The 18,313-nt window shown below is 43.7% G+C and overlaps 1 protein-coding gene across 2 annotated transcripts in view; it reads left to right on the forward strand.

Moving 5' to 3' along the window:
- Window positions 1-18,313, forward strand: part of STX17 (syntaxin 17) — a 69,475-nt gene that overhangs the window by 40,234 nt on the left and 10,928 nt on the right. For both annotated transcript variants that reach the window (XM_019509160.1, XM_019509161.1), the window contains exon 4: window positions 12,733-12,964. In XM_019509160.1, the coding sequence (XP_019364705.1) occupies window positions 12,733-12,964 (232 nt within the window). The remainder of the gene's footprint in view (window positions 1-12,732; window positions 12,965-18,313) is intronic.

Consider the following 18,313-nt stretch of genomic DNA (forward strand, 5'->3'; position numbering starts at 1 on the left):
GGGGGGGGGTGGCTCCTGCCACTGCTCACATTGGGGGCATGTGCCCCCCTGGATTTGTGCACATGTGCACCCCTTCCTGCCCCCCAGATGTGCTGCCCCCGGCACCATCTCACGGCCCCCCCTAGCTGGCCAGGTCTTGTCCCTGTCCCACTCTCTCCCTTACTGTGGAAGCCTCGATCTACGCCCCTTCCCTCTCCCATGCCTCTTCCTCTCCACAGACTTACCGACTGGATGCTGCCCTCCAAGATGCCAGGCTGCATATCGGCTTATTAGATCAGTATTGGCCAATATGGCTGGTTAATAATTGGGCATCAGTATTGGCCAAAAAAATCTTTATCTGTGCACCCCTATTTTAAGCCTTCCTCACTATGTTAGCAGGCCTTTATGCAAAGACATTTTTCTTGGTCACGTGGACCCCATTTCTTCCTAGCAGTCCATCTTCTTAGAATACCACCCTATGGTCAAAGAAGCTAAAACCCTAGTGGTGACAACATCTGTGTAGCCATATGTTGATCTCTAGGATGCATCTGCTTCTAGCTGGACTTTTACCTTTGAACAGCTTATCATATGAATAGCTTATCAAAATTGCAGAAGAGTCCACTATGACTATACTCTATGAGCATGTGTGTGGTGCAGCCTGTCCCTGTCAGGGCTTTGGTTTTAGATCCAGCATTTTGAGGTCTTTTATAACAGGTGTCCACATTGGATTTAATCCCCCTTCCAGTCCCTTGTCATAGTCTGAGGTCAGGTCTGGGATACTGAGCCCTACTAATCTGCTCCACAGTCATTTTTAGTTGTGGTACTCTATATTGTTTTTCCTTGTGAGTGTTGTGTAAGCATGGTGTTTGCTTAAATGCTGTACAGAAAATGTAATACACAACACTGCAAGATGTGACGCATGTAATTAAGGTTGTAGAAAAATTGTATGATCTGCTATTCTGTTACTTGAGACATGGTGACTTACAATGTAATACAATTATCTGGATTGAAGAAGAGTTAGTGCTGCCTATATAGCATTAATTTCAGTATTTCTAGAATTTTGCCTAGCTCTGTAACCACAATACTCTTTGAATATATCCTGGGGCTTTTAATGGAGCCTATTGGATTGTTTGATTCCTCACTTTAGCAGGAAGTTTAAAAGCCCTGCCCAGAGTGGAGCAGGTAAGTACCCCCTGCCCTAGGGGACGCAGGCATAGGCATGCTGTATTCCTGCCCCCACAGTTTGGTATGGAATGCAAGGTGCCTCTGCTGCAGGGGCTTCTCCCTGCCTGTCATGGCTGTCCTGAGCCCTGTTTTGATTTGCTGCCATGTGGGAGCAGAAAGGAATTTCCTCCTTCCCCTTCTCTGTGCATAGGGGCAGAACAGGGCTCAGGAGATCTGGGTCGGGTGGGGGGAAGCCCTTGCACCGGGGCACCCTGCATCCCATGCCCGGCTAGGGGAAGGCATCCGGCACAGGTCTTCTGAGCCTTGCTCTGCCCCACCACACAGAAAAGGGGAGGGGGAATATCCCCTCATGGCAGCAAAGCAAAGCAGGGACTCAGGAAGCCCCTGCCCCACCCCTGGCTTTGGGGGCAGACCTCCCCCGCATCCCTAGCCTCACCCAACTCACTCCACATCCAGCCAGCTAAGCAAAGCCCTGGCTGGGATAATGTAGCGCTCAGTAAAAGTTGTTGTTTAATAAAGTTTATTTCTTATGATTTCATTAGGAATTCTAAGTGGTAAGCTTTACTTAAAAGTTGTTCGATAAGTGGTGAACTTTACTTTCTTAACAGCTGAAGAAATGCCTATGTGCTTCTGTTCAATGGCAGTCAGGCCCACGGCAGGCTCCCCCAGCAAATCAGAGGCATATGAGTCTGTCCTGAAAAATGTCTGAAATTGGCTCCAGCGAGCCTGCAGAGAGCCTACTTTCCCCCCACCCTCCTGCTGAAGTCTGAATTACAGAGGTCCTTACATATATTTAGTGTACTTTTACTCATTAGTATTGGATTTTCTTTGCTTCTGTAGATGATTTTTTAAGGATTTTTTTGACAAAGCAGATACAGCATGATTGTCACAAACCCAGCCCAGGGGTATCCCCAGATTTCTCCCCAAGGTTTTGCATAGTATACACCTTATTCCCACAAGCATCAGGTATACTGCCATTATATTAGATCAGACAGCTGCAGTATGGGAACATTCTGCTAGCTCCAAGTTGTTTCCCTTTGGGTTATGAAAGAATTTTATGTCCTATTTTCTGTAGAATGGGCTAACTGGGGGGTATTGCCCTGAGGTCAGACTTTAGCACAGTCAATTAGGAGACAAAACAACAAAAGGATTTACTGTCTAGAAGAAAACAGAGGGATGTGGACAGCATCGAGAGGGTCCAGAGGAGGGCCACTCGTATGATCAAGGGACAGCAGGGTAGGTCCTATGAGAAAAGGTTGCAGGACCTGAACCTGTTCAGCCTTCAAAAGAGAAGGCTGAGGGGGGATCTTGTGGCATGTTATAAACTGGTTAGGGGGGATCAGCAGGCGCTAGAGGAGTCCCTGTTCCCCCGAGCGCCGCAAGGAGCGACCAGGAACAATGGTCACAAGCTGGCAGAGGGAAGGTTTAAGTTGGACATCAGGAAGCGCTACTTCACGGTCAGGGTGGCTAGAGTCTGGAACCAGCTTCCAGGTGAGGTGGTGCAGGCTCCCACCCTGGGGGGTTTTAAGAGGAGGTTGGATGACCACCTTGCTGGGGTCGTTTGACCCCTGTGCTCTTCCTGCCATGGCAGGGGGTCGGACTAGATGATCTGCTCAGGTCCCTTCTGACCCTAGAAACTATGAAACTATGAAAAACAAAAAAATTACTATATAGTTGAAAGACAGAACAAAGACAAGTAAAATTTCTGACCATTCATCTGGCTACTGCCTAGCCTCACTGCAAGTATTTCTAGAGATCAGCCTTCCTGCTGATTTTGCTAGCCCTGAGCACTAAGTCTCTCTCAAAGCCTGGGATCATCCAAATACCATAATTACCTCATAGATAACCCCTAAATACCTCCAAGCCACTCCCACGTCCCGCAGCAACATTGTTCTTATTGCTGACTTGTCTTAAGTATCCTCCAGAAATTTCTTTCCTTCCTGGGGCATCTAGAATTGCTCTAGCTAATGTCCCATTATGGGGTTATTATGGAGGGGTTTTTTTTCCATTACAGGGATCAATACCTTCAGTCCCCCTCCTGACAATAGTCCCTTCTGTCTGTGTATTGGAATGGCAGTTGTTCTTGTCCTAGTGGCCCAATGGCAAGAAATACTTAGCAGTTTTGCCTACTTTCTCTTATTTAAGTACACATTCCTCAGTTCCTTTGACTAAACCATGTCCAAAATCACATACAGGGCACATCTACATGTGTGCTTTAATGCTCAGTAGCCTATTTTACTGCACATTAAAGCGTAATGTAAAAAACTATGCTACTGCATATTACTAAGAGGCAGTAAAACAGGCTACTGTGCATTGTGTCACTTAAAAACCATGCACATTTGTTATTGCACATTTACGCAGCACGATGCTTGTTTGTTTAGTACCTCACATTGGAGATACTAAATTTAATGCTCTTTAGGAAAAGCACCTTAATGCACATGTAGACATGCCCTTCAGACAGCTTAACGTAATCTACACAGTGATTTAAGTGACATAAATTAATATAACATAACATTGGTTTTCCAACAAGACTTCACATGCCATATTGGTAACCAGACTCGAGAAAACATGCATAATGTCCCCTGAATGCCTCAAAATGTAGTGGGTTCTGTGATAGTGACAAAACCAGGGAAACAAAATGCAAATGTGAGCATGCATCACAGCTGTGAAATGCATTGCTGATAAAAAAAAAAAAAGAGGATTATATATTTTGCTAATTTTGTAGGTTTTCAAAATTTTAGATAATACTTGAAGGTATAGGAGTTCACTAGGAAAATACATTTCAAGTTACATATTAGCCTAATTTAAAATGTTCGGCACTTTATTAAAATAGACTTAAAGAAGTTTTCACTACAACCTAGCTGATGCCCAAGCATAGTATTACAATTTATTTTCTTCTGTCTGAAACTTCCCTCCTCCCACAACATTGGGGAGTCTAGAATGAAAGAGTTGAAGGATCTACACTGGAGACGAGGATCTTATGGGTGATAACTTTGATTGGACCAACTGCGTTCTTCATCAGGTTCCTTTTGAATGCCTTGCATTCAAAAGATTGTCTAACTTTATCCAACAATGCAGTTGTCCCAGTAAAAGATATCACGCACAAAGAGCTTTGCCTCTCACGTAATTCCTGGGCCATCATGGCTACAACTCTTACACTACCAGAACATTGAAGGACCCAAGAATTTTCTTGCTGACATGAAATGTCTCATTCATGCATCCATCAACTGCCACCTTCCAACTATATGCTGCTTTCCCCACTCTTCTGTTCTGTGATAAAAATATATTTTGTTGTTAGATGTGTTGTACAGGTTTTGAAAATAATATAGTCCTAACATACATTAAGTTTGTGACAGAGTTCTGTGCAGTTTTTTCATTGAGATGATTTGAAGGATCCTGTAGAAATTGCAGGTGTTTAGTACCTGTTAAAATTACATTTCAACATGGGCACCAAACTTGTGGATACTTTTGGATGTGTGCAAATCCATGGGGCCAGACATGATATACCTATACCTAAGGGTGCTGAGGGAGTTCACTGATGTGATTGCAGAGCAGCTGGCCATTATTTTTTAAAACGTCTATTGGATGGGAGAGTCCCCAGATGATTGGAAACAGGCAAATATAGTGCCCATCTATAAAAAAGGGAAGACTGACTGGTGGCTGACCCTCTGTCTCACTTCAGTCCCTGAAAAAATCATGGAGCAGGTCCTCAGTCCTCAAGGAATCCATTTCTAAGCACTTGGAGGAGACAGTGATTAGGAACAGTCAGCATAGATTCATTGAGGTCTTGCTTGACCAACCTGATTGCTTTCTATGATGATTGGCTCTGTGGATGCAGGAAAAACAGTGAACATGTTATACCTTGACTTCAGCAAGGCTTTTGATGTGGTCTTCCACAACATTCTCATAAGCAAACTAAGGAAGTATGGGTTGGATGAATGGACTGTAAGGGTGCCTATACACATGCGGGAATGCTGCTCATCAAATGAGATTTAGTTAAAGCGCCTCTTCCACCATTTTGAAACACAGGGCACTGAATATTTGAGATGCTACAGGTGCTCTTGGAGCCGCCCTAATTAAAGTATCCCCCCCATCCCTGGAGCATGTGTAAAAATGTCCTTAAGGTGGATAGAAAACTGGTTGGATCATTGGACTCAAAGGTAGTAATCAATGGCTCAGTGTCTAGTTGGCAGCGTGTATCGAGTGGAGTGCCCCAGGGATCGATGCCAGGGATGGTTTTATTCAATGTGTTCATCAACGACCTAGAAGATGGGATAGAGTGCACCCCCAGCAAGTTTCCAGGTGACATCAACCTGAGGCGGGGTAGAAGATTCACTGGAGGGGAGAGCTAGAATTCAGAGAGACCTCAACAAATTGGAGGATGGGACCAAAAGAAATCTCATGAGGTTCAATAAGGTTAAGTGCAAAGTCCTGCACTTAGGAGAAAACAATCCCATGCATTGCTACAGGTTTGGGCAACTTGACTAAGCAGCAACACTGCAGAAAAGGACCTGGGGATTACAGTGATTAAGAAGCTGAACATGAGTCAACAATGTGCCTTTGTTGCCAAGAAGGCTAATGGCATACTGGACTGCATTAGTAGGAGTATTGCTAGCAGATCGAGGCAAGTGGTTATTCACCTCTCTTTGCTCCCCCTCCACCCTCCCCCTCCAAAAAGGATGTGGACAAACTGGAGAGAGTCCAGAAGAGGGCAGGTGCACATGCCAAAAATGGTTCGAGGGCTGGGGCACATGACTTCTTGAGAGGCTGAGGAGACTGGGCTTATTTAGTCTGGAGAAGAGAAGACTGAGGGGGGATTTAATAGCAGCCTTAACTACCTGAAGGGTGGTTATTCATTTTTGACCGTACTGGTCTTTGGCTAGATCTTTTGAAGCTGATTAAAAGAAATTATGGGTCACTAGATATTCCCATTTTGTTTTTTTGACAAATTTTACATTTTTCAAAAAATAATACATCTGCCCTGTGGATAGCAATGAAGATCAGTTTCTGTCTCTTTAAAAGCAGAAGTGGGGGGGGAGTAGGAAAGGAAATTCTAGATTATTAGATTGAGGTTAAAAAAATTATGAGGAACTTTATTTTTACTAAATTTCTAATTCAACTTGGTGTCTTATAATAATTGGTAAACAATGTTTAAATCTAGGATTAATTTTGAAAATTGTAGAGTAAGATTGACTAGTGATAGTATTAAGCTAAACATACAGAATAGTATAACCATAATTAATTTCATAATTGATTTTATGAATCAATAGTTCTCTCCTTTCCTTGGTTGCTTAATATGCCTTTTACAATGACTGTTCCCACAATTTGTACAGAGCTTAATGGTGGTTGGATTCATTTCCTTTATCTCTTGTTATATTTTATTATGGTTTTTTCCCATGGATTTAAAATATTTTAGTATCCAGAATATGTAATTAAAACAAACAACTTCTACTTCCTTCATTTTCAGGTACGGATTATTGCCTTATTTTAACCATTTAACATTAATGAAGAAAACTCTTCCTTCAAAGTCACCTCACTTAAACCATTCTTTTCCTCATTCAGTTGTAAACATAATATTCAGAAGAAATAATAAATGGTTTAATGAATGAATACTTGTTTACAATGTAATTCAGTTAATACTCTTTTTATTGCAATATTAAAATTATTCTAAACCAACAAGTGATATTATTTGAACTATACTATTTTCTGTATATTTTTAACAATTCCTTCACAAAGGAGCCTGCTTTCAAAAGTGCCCTTTGTGGTACCCACTAGTATGTTGGATAATGTGAACTATTTTGTCTAATAGTTTTTAAATTCCATGTAATTTGCAGCCTCCTCTTTGCTTTGTATGGAGCTGAGTGAACTGACATTGCTCATCAAAGAATAACGTTTGCTGGCTCTCAACCCATGCTGAAGCCTCCTGATAGCAGCACAGATCCAAAGAAGCTTTGGTTCTCTTCTACCATTGTATCTGCAAGGTGCTATCCAGGGGAACTGTTCCAGGGGGTGAATGGCCTGTTTAACCTGCATTGTCTCTGCTTGGAAACTGAATCATCTGCAATTTGCTGTGAAAAGTTTGTCATCTTTTTTGCAGACAAAATCACTTATATCGAGCACAGTTTGGGAACTTCCAGTTTAGCTGCAGCGGAGGCAGTGTTTAGGATTGGGGAAGCTCAGTCTTGTCTGGTTTTATGGATCAGTTGTAGTAGTTGTTGCAGAGGATGCATTTGGAGGATGTGTTTTACGAGTTGTGAAGTGGACTCATGCCCACCTGGCTGGTAAAAGCCAGCTGGGGAAGGCTGGGCCCACTGCTGGTTGAGGTTGTCAGTGGCTCTTTTCAGGAGGAGAGGGTACTAGATGCTCAGTCTGTGATTATCCAGCACATATGCAAGAGATTGTCTCCTGATGATTACATTGAATGTTGCTATTGCCCTGTGCCCAACCTCTCTTTTTTGGGCAACATCATTCAGTGGGTGTTTCAGGAGGCAACAGCAGGCATATTTGTATGCTATTGGATTTATGGACCCATCAGTCTGGCTTTCATCCTGGATATAGCACAGACACTGTGCTTGTGGCCTTGGTTGACTATCTTAGCTTGCAGTTCTACAGGCAGAATTGTGTTCTTTTGATCTTACTAGATCTTTTAATGGCTTCTGAAACAGTAGACCATGAGGTGTTGATAACATGTTTATGTGACCTGGTGGTTATTCATGGCACTGCTCTTAATTGGTTCTGATCTTTTCAGCAGGGAGGTCCCACAGGGTGGTGATGGGTGAGTGCTCATCATCCCCTTGGGACCTGTCCTCCAGGGTTCCATGCTATCGTCTTTCCTGTTCGATATGAGGCCACTGGTTGAGATTATGCGGAGATTTGGAGTGAGGTACCATCAGTCTGTGGATGATATTCAGTTCTAGTTCTGTCTCTCTCTCATCTGACTGAGGCTGTACAATCTATCCTTATCCAGTGCCTGACTACAGTTGAGGGACTGGATGTTGGTGAGCCATTTAAAATTGAATCCAGAGAAAACAAGGTTAATGGCAGACTTCATGGCCTTGGGGGCATGAAGTCACACAGATTCACTGTCTTGGGGTACTCCTGAATTCTTACTGCGTGTGGATCTTCATGTTGCAGTGATAATTAGGAGAGCCTTTCACATATTCTTTCTGGTGAGAAAGCTGCAACCCTTTCTTTCAGATTTAGATCTGGCCACCATCATCTATACTTTAGTAACCTTGAAGCTAAATTACTGCAGTTTGCTCTAAGTGGGGCTTTCATTGATGACCATTCAGAGACTGCAGCTTGTGTAGAACGTGACGGCCCATCTTCTTGTGCAGGTGGATTTGCTATCAGTCCAGTGCTTCAGAGTCTGTACTGGCTGCAGATATCTTTCCAGGTACAATTCAAGGTTCTGGTTTTGACCTGTAAGCCCCTAAACAGGTACAAATATAAAGTACATTTCAGCAAATGTGCTGAAAGCATCAGTGCTCATAGCAGTCCAGTCTGTTATGTCCATAGGGTTGAGTTCTGATATATATAGACAGTGTTACCTGCTTGTTCATGTTTTCCTTGTGGATCATGTAACTTGCCTTTTTGATGGGTGAGTTGGCTGTGGCTGAGCTGGATATTTACTGTTGCAGGTCTGGTTAGCTTCTGTGATGTTTAGCTCTATCTGTTTTGTTCAGGTGAGCAATTCAGAGAGAATTGTCCTCATTTGATGATTAGCATAGTCATTACTACTGATGTAACAGTGAGGACTGGAACACCTTAGCCACTGAGGGGGCAGGGGTGAGGGGCAAAAGCAGGCCAGCCAAAGACATATTCTTGGAGAATCCTCTTTCAAGTAGGGATAAGCATTAGGGGTGTACTGACAGATTTTCTTGGCTAATACTGATAGCCGATTATTCACCAGGCATATCAGCTGATACTGATCCAATAACCGATTTATAGGAGCACAGATGAGCAGCATGGAGAGCCCTTCCAGAGACTTACCTGCAAGTGAATGGGCATGAGTGATGGGGCATGGAGGAGGGAGATTGAAGCTCCCATAGTAAGGGATGGAGTGGGGCAGGGGCTGGAGCTGAAGCTGGGGCAGGGTGTGCTGCCCAGCCGGGGCAGTGAATGGGACCCCAGGGCTGCGGTGGGGAAGAGGGATAACGCGGGTGGCTCTTCCAGAGGATCAACATCCTGGCGCTTAAAAATGGCCGTGGGGACACTTGAACTAAAGCTTGTCAAATGAGCTTTAGTTCAAGCACTGCTGCAACCACTTAAGCTCAGCAATGCTTTTAGGAGCAGAATCAAGTGGGGTGAGGGTGGATGTGGGCTGCCTGCTGCGGGCTTGGGGCTCTCTGCTCTGCTGCCTTTGCCCTGGGAACTGTGCACTGGCTGCGCCATGTCCCTTGCCTGTCCAGCAGCAGGAGGCACAACTCGCTGCCCCCACTACTGCCTGGCTGGCAGGGGGTGTGCAGCTGGCTCAGGGCTCCTGGAACAAAAGGCAGCAGGGTGGACAGCCCCAAGCCCACAGTGGGCAGTCTGTCTCTGCCCCACGGCCAAATCTGGGGAGGCACATGCCTTCCTTGGAGGTGTGTTCAGCAGTGGGGAGCTGCCTCCCCACCTCCTCCCATGCGCCCTGGATAAGCCACCTGCAGTTCCGTCCCACTCCCTGCCCCAGCCCCAGCCCCAGGGTCCCATTCACTGCCCTGGCTGGCCAGTGCTCCCACCCAGTTCCAGTCCTGGCCTCTGCCCCACTCCCTCCCTTACTGTGGGGGCCTCAGTCTGCCCCACCATGTCCCTTCCGTCCCCCATGTCCCTTCCTTTCCACACACTTAGCTGCAGGGTGCTGCTCTCCACACTGCCTGGCTATGCTGTTGGCCACGTGCATGCTGCAGTTGTGCATATGCACATACTATCCTGGGGCCTTGATCAGAAGACATATTTATCTGTACATTATCGGCTACACCAGCCAAAAAAAGCTGATAGCCAATAATGCTAATTTTCCTTTTATTGGTGCCGATCCAATATGGCACCGATATATCTGTGCACCTCTCAGCATCATTGTTGTTAATAATAGCTTTACTTACGTTAGGAATTATGCTACAGCAGCTCAACTGATGGCAGCAACTGGGATAAATTCATAATCTAAGCAAAGTTTTAATTATGAGTCATGTAACTGGGGCTGTACCATATGACTTAGGTACCAAAAGTCAGCAGCTGCTTCCTTAATTATTGTTAGTTCATTAGGATAGGTGAAGGGATGCATAGCCAGTGACTAGGGGTGCACTGATAGAGATTTTTGGGGCCAATACTGATATCTGATTTTTAAGGAGCTGTATTGGCTGATACTGATCTGATTTCTGATATGGTGTGGAGAGCTGCCTCCAGCTGATAAGCCCGTTGTGGTGGAAAGGAAGGGGGGAAGATCAAACTTCCATGCTGCGGTGAGGGAGGAAGCAGAGGCAGGGGTAGGGGCAGGCGCTGCCCAGCCACAGCAGGGCGCAGGACAGGCGCAACTTGTTGGGGGTGGGGAGGGGCGGCTCCTGCTACCACGTGCACTGGGGTTGGGGGAGGGCTTGTGCCCCCTGGATCTGGATGGGGCAAGCAGGCAAGCTGCAGCTGTGGGTTGGGCTCTTCTCATCAGGTGCTGGAATCACCCTAAATTTTGCCATGGCTCCCTCCCAGTGCTGCTGCCGTGTGCCAACCCAGTGCAGCCCTGGCTCTTCTCAGTTCAACCTCCACCTCCCCCCCCGTGCCAGGAAGAGCTGGGGCTGATCTGGGTGCGTGGCTGTGTCTGTGGTGCTGGGAGGGAGCCACCCTCCCTCTCTGTCCCATGCCCTGTGTGGGGGGGAGGTGGGAGTTGAGCAGGGAAGAGCCAGGGCTGTGCTGGGTATGTGGCGGCGCTGAGAGGGAGCTATGGTGAACTTTGGGGTGGCTGCAGCCCCCTCCATAGCTCCTGCTCTGAGCCTAGCCCCTGGCGAGAAAAGCCTGGCTCCAGCCCCCAGCTGCAGCCCATCTGCTCGCCCTGCACAGATTGGGGGCACACATCCTCTCCCTGCCATGCCTCCTGGCATGTGCACAGCGGTGGGAGCTGCCCTGCCCCACCCTGGCTGGGCAGCACCTGCCCCTACTCTCTCCCTCACTGCAAGGGGGGTTGAGTTGTCCACCCCCTCTTCTACCACAATGGACTTACCAGCTGGAGACAGCTCTCCACGCTGCTGGGCTGTGCTTGCGCGCTGCCTGAGTGCTGCACTGTGGCTGTGCACATGTGCTGGCTTTTATCAGCCAAATTATTGGCCCCGTCAGACTGATTTCTGATACAGCCAATTTTCTTTATATTGGATCATACTGATCCAATATTGGACCGATATATCAGTGCACCTTTACCAGTGACTGCACTGCTGGATAACTAGTAGGCTGGACTAACTTGGGGGAAAGAATTCTTACGGAAGAGTTGTCACAGACCTGGGAGTTTAAATACTGTTAATATAGAGTGGCACAATCCAGGGAACATTTTTTTATTGCATTTCCTAAATAGATTAGTTGTAGGTTGATTTTTCTTTTCTTCTACTGTATAATTTGCTGGTCAACTGCAAGGCTGAACAATTTTTTGCTAGACATTTTAATTTTGAAATAAAATTAAAGTAGTAACTTCCTTAATTTATACAACACGGAAATGTCACTTTCTGGTTACCTAAAAATAAAAATACAGTCAGACCCCCAGTTACACAGTTTCAAGTTAGACTGATTTGCGTATATGCGCTTTATATAACATGACAATGTTTCAATTTACACGATACCCTGCTTCACATTTACACTGTGCGGTGGAGCGGTTGTTAGTTTGGAGTCTGCTTACATAGTGTTAGCATCACTTGTCGTCTCCTCCAAGAATGTCCATCATTTTTGGTTACATTAACCCCTGCATATTTGTGAAGAAAGCCTTTGATGTTGTGCCCAAAAGAGCATGTAAGTCTATCACCCTGGCCCAGAAAATAGAAATCCTTGGTAAATTAAGAGAAGGCAGTAGTGCTGCGTCGATTGCTCACCAATACAGTTTAAGTGAACCGACTGTGCATACTGTTAAAAAAAGTGAGCAAAAAATTAGAGACTGTGTGAAAATGACAATCCCTGTGAGTTCGAGAGTGCTGTTGGTGATTAGAATTCCTCATTTAGATAAGGTTGAGAAACTCCTTAATCTTTGGATCAATGAAATGACCAATACAAAAGGAGCAGTTGTTGACGGTGTGGCAATTAAGGCTAAAGCTTTGTCTCTGTATGAACACGTAGCTGGGAGTAAAGGTTTTAATAAGGCTGTTAATTCCATTATTTTGTGTTTAAATATCCTTTTATTATGAAATAATGTTATCAAATCTTGGTCCCAGGTCCCTATCCCCCTGTTTTCCATTGAGGTAATGCCTCAAGTTACACAGTTTCAACTTACACAGTGTTTTTCAGGAATGTATCCCCCGCATAACTCAGGGTCCGACTGTATAGCTAAGGTGATAGTTGCATCAGTCTTTCTATGGGAGTATCTCTTTGTCTCATGGTTACAATAACCATTGTAAACAATTACAGCAACTGCGAGCCAATGTGCGAGAGATGGAGAAGCTTTGTTCACGGATCCGTCTGGAAGATATCCAAATTCTGCAAAGAATGATAAATCCAGTTAAGGAGGAAGCTTCATTTGCCGTAAAAGAATTTCTACTACTCCATTCAGAATCTGCAGAAGAACTTAAAAAGCAGTTTAATGAGCAGGAAGATACCACTGTAAAGCCTCCTCTAACTAGATCTACAACTGTAGGTGGAGGTAGTATAATTTCATTTTTATATGTATTTAATCTAGTTTGTATATGTGTGTGTATCTACATAAGTATGTATAAAAATGTGTTTCCAGATTTTTCTTACCAGATACTGTAGAAATAAATCAATGGGAATCTAGTTTACCAAAAATTATTCATACACAAGACACACAGTTTAATGTAACTGTGTAATATTATAATGTAATATTATAGTTTTCTCAGTACATATGAGTACAGTATTTTAAACTGAGTTGTTACCCTGCCACTGAATTTATATAGCTAGTGAATACTTTCATAAGCTACCCAAGGGAAAAAATAGTCTGATAGATTTGGATTTTAAAATAAAAGCAAAACTAACTTATAACAGGCAGTTTTGAGTATCTTAAAACAGGAGACTACCCATTGGAAGATATCTTTTGTGTAGGTTTCATGAGGGTTACATTTCCTTTTTTCTTTGTTCTGCAGTGATGATCGCCAGGGATCTGGATTTTCCGTTTTGCTCTGGAAAAATGCAGATTTTCCCTCTTAGAGGAGAAAACCATGGGAGACCATGGGTTTCCCCTTGCAGGCTGGCAGAGTTCCTGCCCCCAAGGGGCTGCCTGGGGCTAGGGTGAGTGGGATGCAGGGGGCTCCATGTGCATGTGCACACGTGCATGTGCAGCTAGGCAGCTGCTGCAGCTCCCTTCAGGTAAGTTTATGGGGGTGGGGAAGAAGGGAATGAGGCATAGGCAATGTGTTGGGGGGCAGGGCACAGGTGACATGGGGGAGCGGGGCAGCACAGGCGATGTGGCAGGGGGGCCAAGACAGGTGGGAAGGGGTTCTGTGCCTTTTGAGATTTCTGTACCCACAGCAGGACGTGGGGCTGTACACAGGCCAGACCGGCTCTGGAGGAGTTGCTTCTATGGCCCAGCAGGTGGACCCAGTGCAGCAGGGTGCGCTGCGCCACCATGGCCACCAAAGTGAGGTGCCCCCTGCTTGCTCAGCAGCACCAGAGACACAACTCTGTACAACCATGTTGCGCCTCACCTTGGGGGCTATGGGGACCTCCTCCTGCACCACGTCCCACCAGCTGGGCCATGAAGGCAGCTCTTGTCCTGTGCCCCATGGTGGGCACAGAAATCTCAGGGGGACACATGGCCCCCAGCCCCCTTGACACATTGCCTGTACCTCTGCCACCCCCCACATTGCCTGTGCCTCTCCCATGCATTGTCTATACACATACTTCCCTTTTCCTCATATACTGGGGGACTGGGGGCACTGGGTCAGGAGTGAAGGGAAGTAGCAGTTCTGGGGGACTGTGGCTTGGGAGTGAGGGGCACCATCAGGGCTGTGGGTTGGGAGTGTGGTGAACTGGCAGGGCCAGGGGCTGTGAGTCAGGAGTGAGGGGCACCGGTGGGGATGGGATTCTGTGGATTGGGAGTGAAGGGCACCGGCAGGGTTGAGGGGCCTGTAGGTCAGGAGTGAGGGGCACCGGCATGGACAGGAGCAGAGCACTGGCATATCAGAGCTGCTCAGTGCCACAAAACAGTGGGGGGCACAGCTGCAGCTGCACCGGTAAATAAAAGGGGCAGGGGGAGCTCTGATTTTCCATGATAATAAAACCAAACTCAAATGTCAAAATATATAGGTATTTAGAATTTATTTTATTATAACGATTGAGGCAGTGGTAGGCTTCCAAATTGCTTTAAAATTGTAAATATATCAATAACACATTGTGTTTAACTGATACCTATATATATATTAAAAAAAATGGAGTGCCATTTTAATTGTGGAAAAATGCAGATTTTGGGTTTGTTAATCAGAGAATTTGGGATTTTTGGTTTAATCAGAGAATTTGGGATTTTTAAACAGAGAAAACCGGGATCCCTGGTGATCACTTACTATTTTAAATGAAATAATTATTTGTGATATTAACAAAAAGGGGGTTTTGTATCATAAATTCTAGATGTGTGTCATTACTTGTTACTGAAGGAGTTGGCTAGGAAGAGCAAGGAAGAACTATCCATTTATGTAGAATGACACCAGGGTACTTTGGTTGAAAAATCAATAAAAAGAGCAGGACCATTTATCTATTTCCCATTTATTTGCTTGCTGTTTTTAATGTCCCTTGCTAGTTGTAACTCATTTTGTGCTTTTAGCCTTTCTGATTTATCTTTACATGCTTGTGCTATTTCTTCATATTCATTCTTTGTTTCTGGACAATTACCTTTTGATTTGGGAGTCATTAAAGGGGTCCTGAAACAGCCATACTGGTCTCCTGTTCTACTTGCTGTTTTTCCTGGGTTGAGATAGATGGCATTAAAACATCACCAAAACCTGTTTTATTGATAGCAGCTAGGTCTTCAGCACTACTTTTCTCCTACAGATTTCTTTTCCTACAAGATCCTACTTATCAGTTTTCTTAGTTTTATGAAGGCTGGAGTTGTTGTTCTTATTCTGTCGCTTTCATTCTTTCCTTTCCTTAGAATCATGAATTGTTGTTTTGTGAACACTTACATTCAGATTACGTTCTTCCTTCAGATTCTCAGATGGCTTATCTAGGATAGTCAGAATAAAATCTAAGATAGCTCCTGCCCTAAAAACTTCCTCTGTTTCTGAAATAAAAATGGTTTCCAAGATGTTCTAAGAACTCAGTGGACAGTCTGTGTCATGCCTTGCTGATTTCTAATTAGGCCTGGTTCTTTGGACAGTTGGTTGCTCAGAAGAATCTCATCCCCCGTGAGGATTTTTTTAACTGGGGAAAAATTGCAGTTAAAAATCAAGAAATTGATCAGAAATGTTGGGATACAGGCATAGGTATAGAAAAATATTATTGGCAGTTTCCTACAAATTGCTCAGGATTACAGAAGTTGTTCACCCTACGTACAGTGAAACACCGCCATGCAGACAACTAAATATAATTATATAGGATTTTTAAAAAAGTTTGAAAGCAGCTCTTTTGAGCTAACAGGGTATCTGTAATGTAATCTTTTCTTTTATGCTTGAAGCCTGTAGATTTGAAAGAAAATCTTAGTTGCTGATCTTACTCAAAGAAACTTTCTTATGCCCCAGTCTTTTAGCATGTTGCTTCTCATCTCCCAGAGAAGTAAAGGGTTTACATATTCAAATTGCACATATAGAGGCATGTCAGAGGAATGATATAGCTCCTTCCCCCTTTACCATCCCCCATCTCCAGTAGGAGATTAATTTAATTGCATTATAACAAATATTAACAAAAGGTGAGACTCTTCTCTCAAATTTACTAAAACCTTTTAACCAACATATTGAATTTTCTGGAGTATTAGATTTTTATCGTAAGTATAATGAGGTGGAAAGCTGCTTTGTAAAGTGTATGTAGAGGTGTTTTCTATTATTGCATTTCTGAATAGATGCTGTAGGTAAGGTTGAGGAGACACTTTCATTCTTCCCCTATCACAGGTTAGAACTTGCTCAATTGTGAATTTTTTAATGTAAATTTGTTAATGTAAATTTCTTATTTTTAGTTTCAGCCCTCAGGTGATTGTACTTCCTCTACTACCTTTTTTTTTTTGCTTTTGAAGTGGAGAGTCATCAGAAAATAATACAGTGGAACTTGCTTACAACTCTTGGGTGTAGATAAGATGTGCAAGGCTCACTGTACAACTTAAGCCCTGTGGTGGGATAGTAATCAGGGATCCTCTTCCAGAACAGTGTCTGCAGGAGATTTTGGGGGCAGGGGGATTGTACATAAGAGGATTTCCACTGTACATGGTTCTTCTTAGGACCCTTCTTTTATTTTGAATTGCCAAGGAAGAGTTTAATTTTAACAAATGTAGCCTTCATATTGTTGACAAAAGAGTGACATCATGGAATAAACTTCACGACTTTCTCCAAATATTTCCACATGTAATTATTTAGACATATGGTTATTCATAGAAGGGGAAAGGAATATCTTAGGATATGTTAGAGACAAAGGTATACTGTATTCATAACAATGATATTATAGTTGTGTTCTTGAATGATTTTGAAAGAAAATTCAGAGGCAAACTCAGGGTTTTCTTAAGAGATTTTTTTACTTCACTATGTACATATTGTTCTGCCCCTTAGCTTGACTAAACAGGTAAGGCCAAGAATTGTTAAAGTCACAGGGGCTTTTTCAATTGATTATAGGTGTCCAAGATTTGGACTTTAACATGTGAAGACTATTTTGGGATCCATGGAATAAGCTAAAGAATGGCAAAATATTATGAAAAAATCCCTTTTAATCACTTGTTAAAGATAGCACAAATAAGTATCATTTATTTTTTATTTTTATCCTCTACATCAGGGGTTCCCAAACAGTGATTCGTGTACCCCTGGAGGTACACAAGACATCTCTGGGGGTATGTGAGAGAAATTGTATAATGGTGGATTTATTTTTCATAATAATAATTGGCATTTACGAGGATACAATATAAAACGTATGCTAATAGGGGTATGTGGCAGCTGGTAAATCTGGAAGGGCGTACACAATAAGATAAAGTTTAGGAACCTCTTCTCTACACGATAGTAGCATCTAAGGAACATGGGATACAAGAAAGAAAGAGAATTTAAGAAAATCTTACTGAATAGGCTAATGGTGATATTTGTGAGCAGTAACAACATGCTCAGCAATAGCCTTTAATACAACTTAAAGTGTTAAATTGATATCTATTTTAGAACAGATATTTAAGGAAAGGACGATCTAGAGATATCGTGGTAAACAAAATATTTGATAAAACACCATATGGTTTTATCCAAGGAAGATAGTGTAAAACCAGCTTAATATCATTCTGTGATAGGATAACTGACTTCTTGGACAAGGGCAATACAGTGGATCTAATCTGGCTAGATTTAAGCAAAGCTGGAAATTAGTAGCAAATCTGGAGAAGATGGGAGGAATCCTATAATTATGAGATGGCTAAGGAACTGACTGAAAGGGAGATTACAGTCTAATAGCTCTCCTTTTGAAATACTTAATTGTAGAGAGACTATTTGTGTTCGTCAGGCCCCTGACAAACATCAGTGAAAAGGTGCAATAGGATCTGATGCAGGATTCCAACACTCATGCTTCCTAGATGTACACTGTGGGATCCTGCATTAGATCCCATTACACCATATTGCTGGTGCACAGGGAGCAAAATACTGGACATCATCAAGAAGGGAACTGAAAACAAAACAGAAAGTGTTATGCCACAATACAAATTCACAGTGCACTCGCATCTTGAATACAGTGTGCAGTTCTGGTCTTCACATCTCAAATAGGATGTAGTACAGGAGCAGGCAAAATATGGTTTGTGAGTCAGATCCGGCCCACCAGGCCATTCTACCCAGCCCATGGGGCACCTACAAAGTTTAGAAAATTAATATTTATCTGCTCC

The sequence above is a fragment of the Gavialis gangeticus genome, unplaced genomic scaffold (assembly GCF_001723915.1).
Source record: "Gavialis gangeticus isolate Ggan-Ray unplaced genomic scaffold, GavGan_comp1, whole genome shotgun sequence".
Taxonomy (NCBI): Eukaryota; Metazoa; Chordata; order Crocodylia; family Gavialidae; genus Gavialis; species Gavialis gangeticus.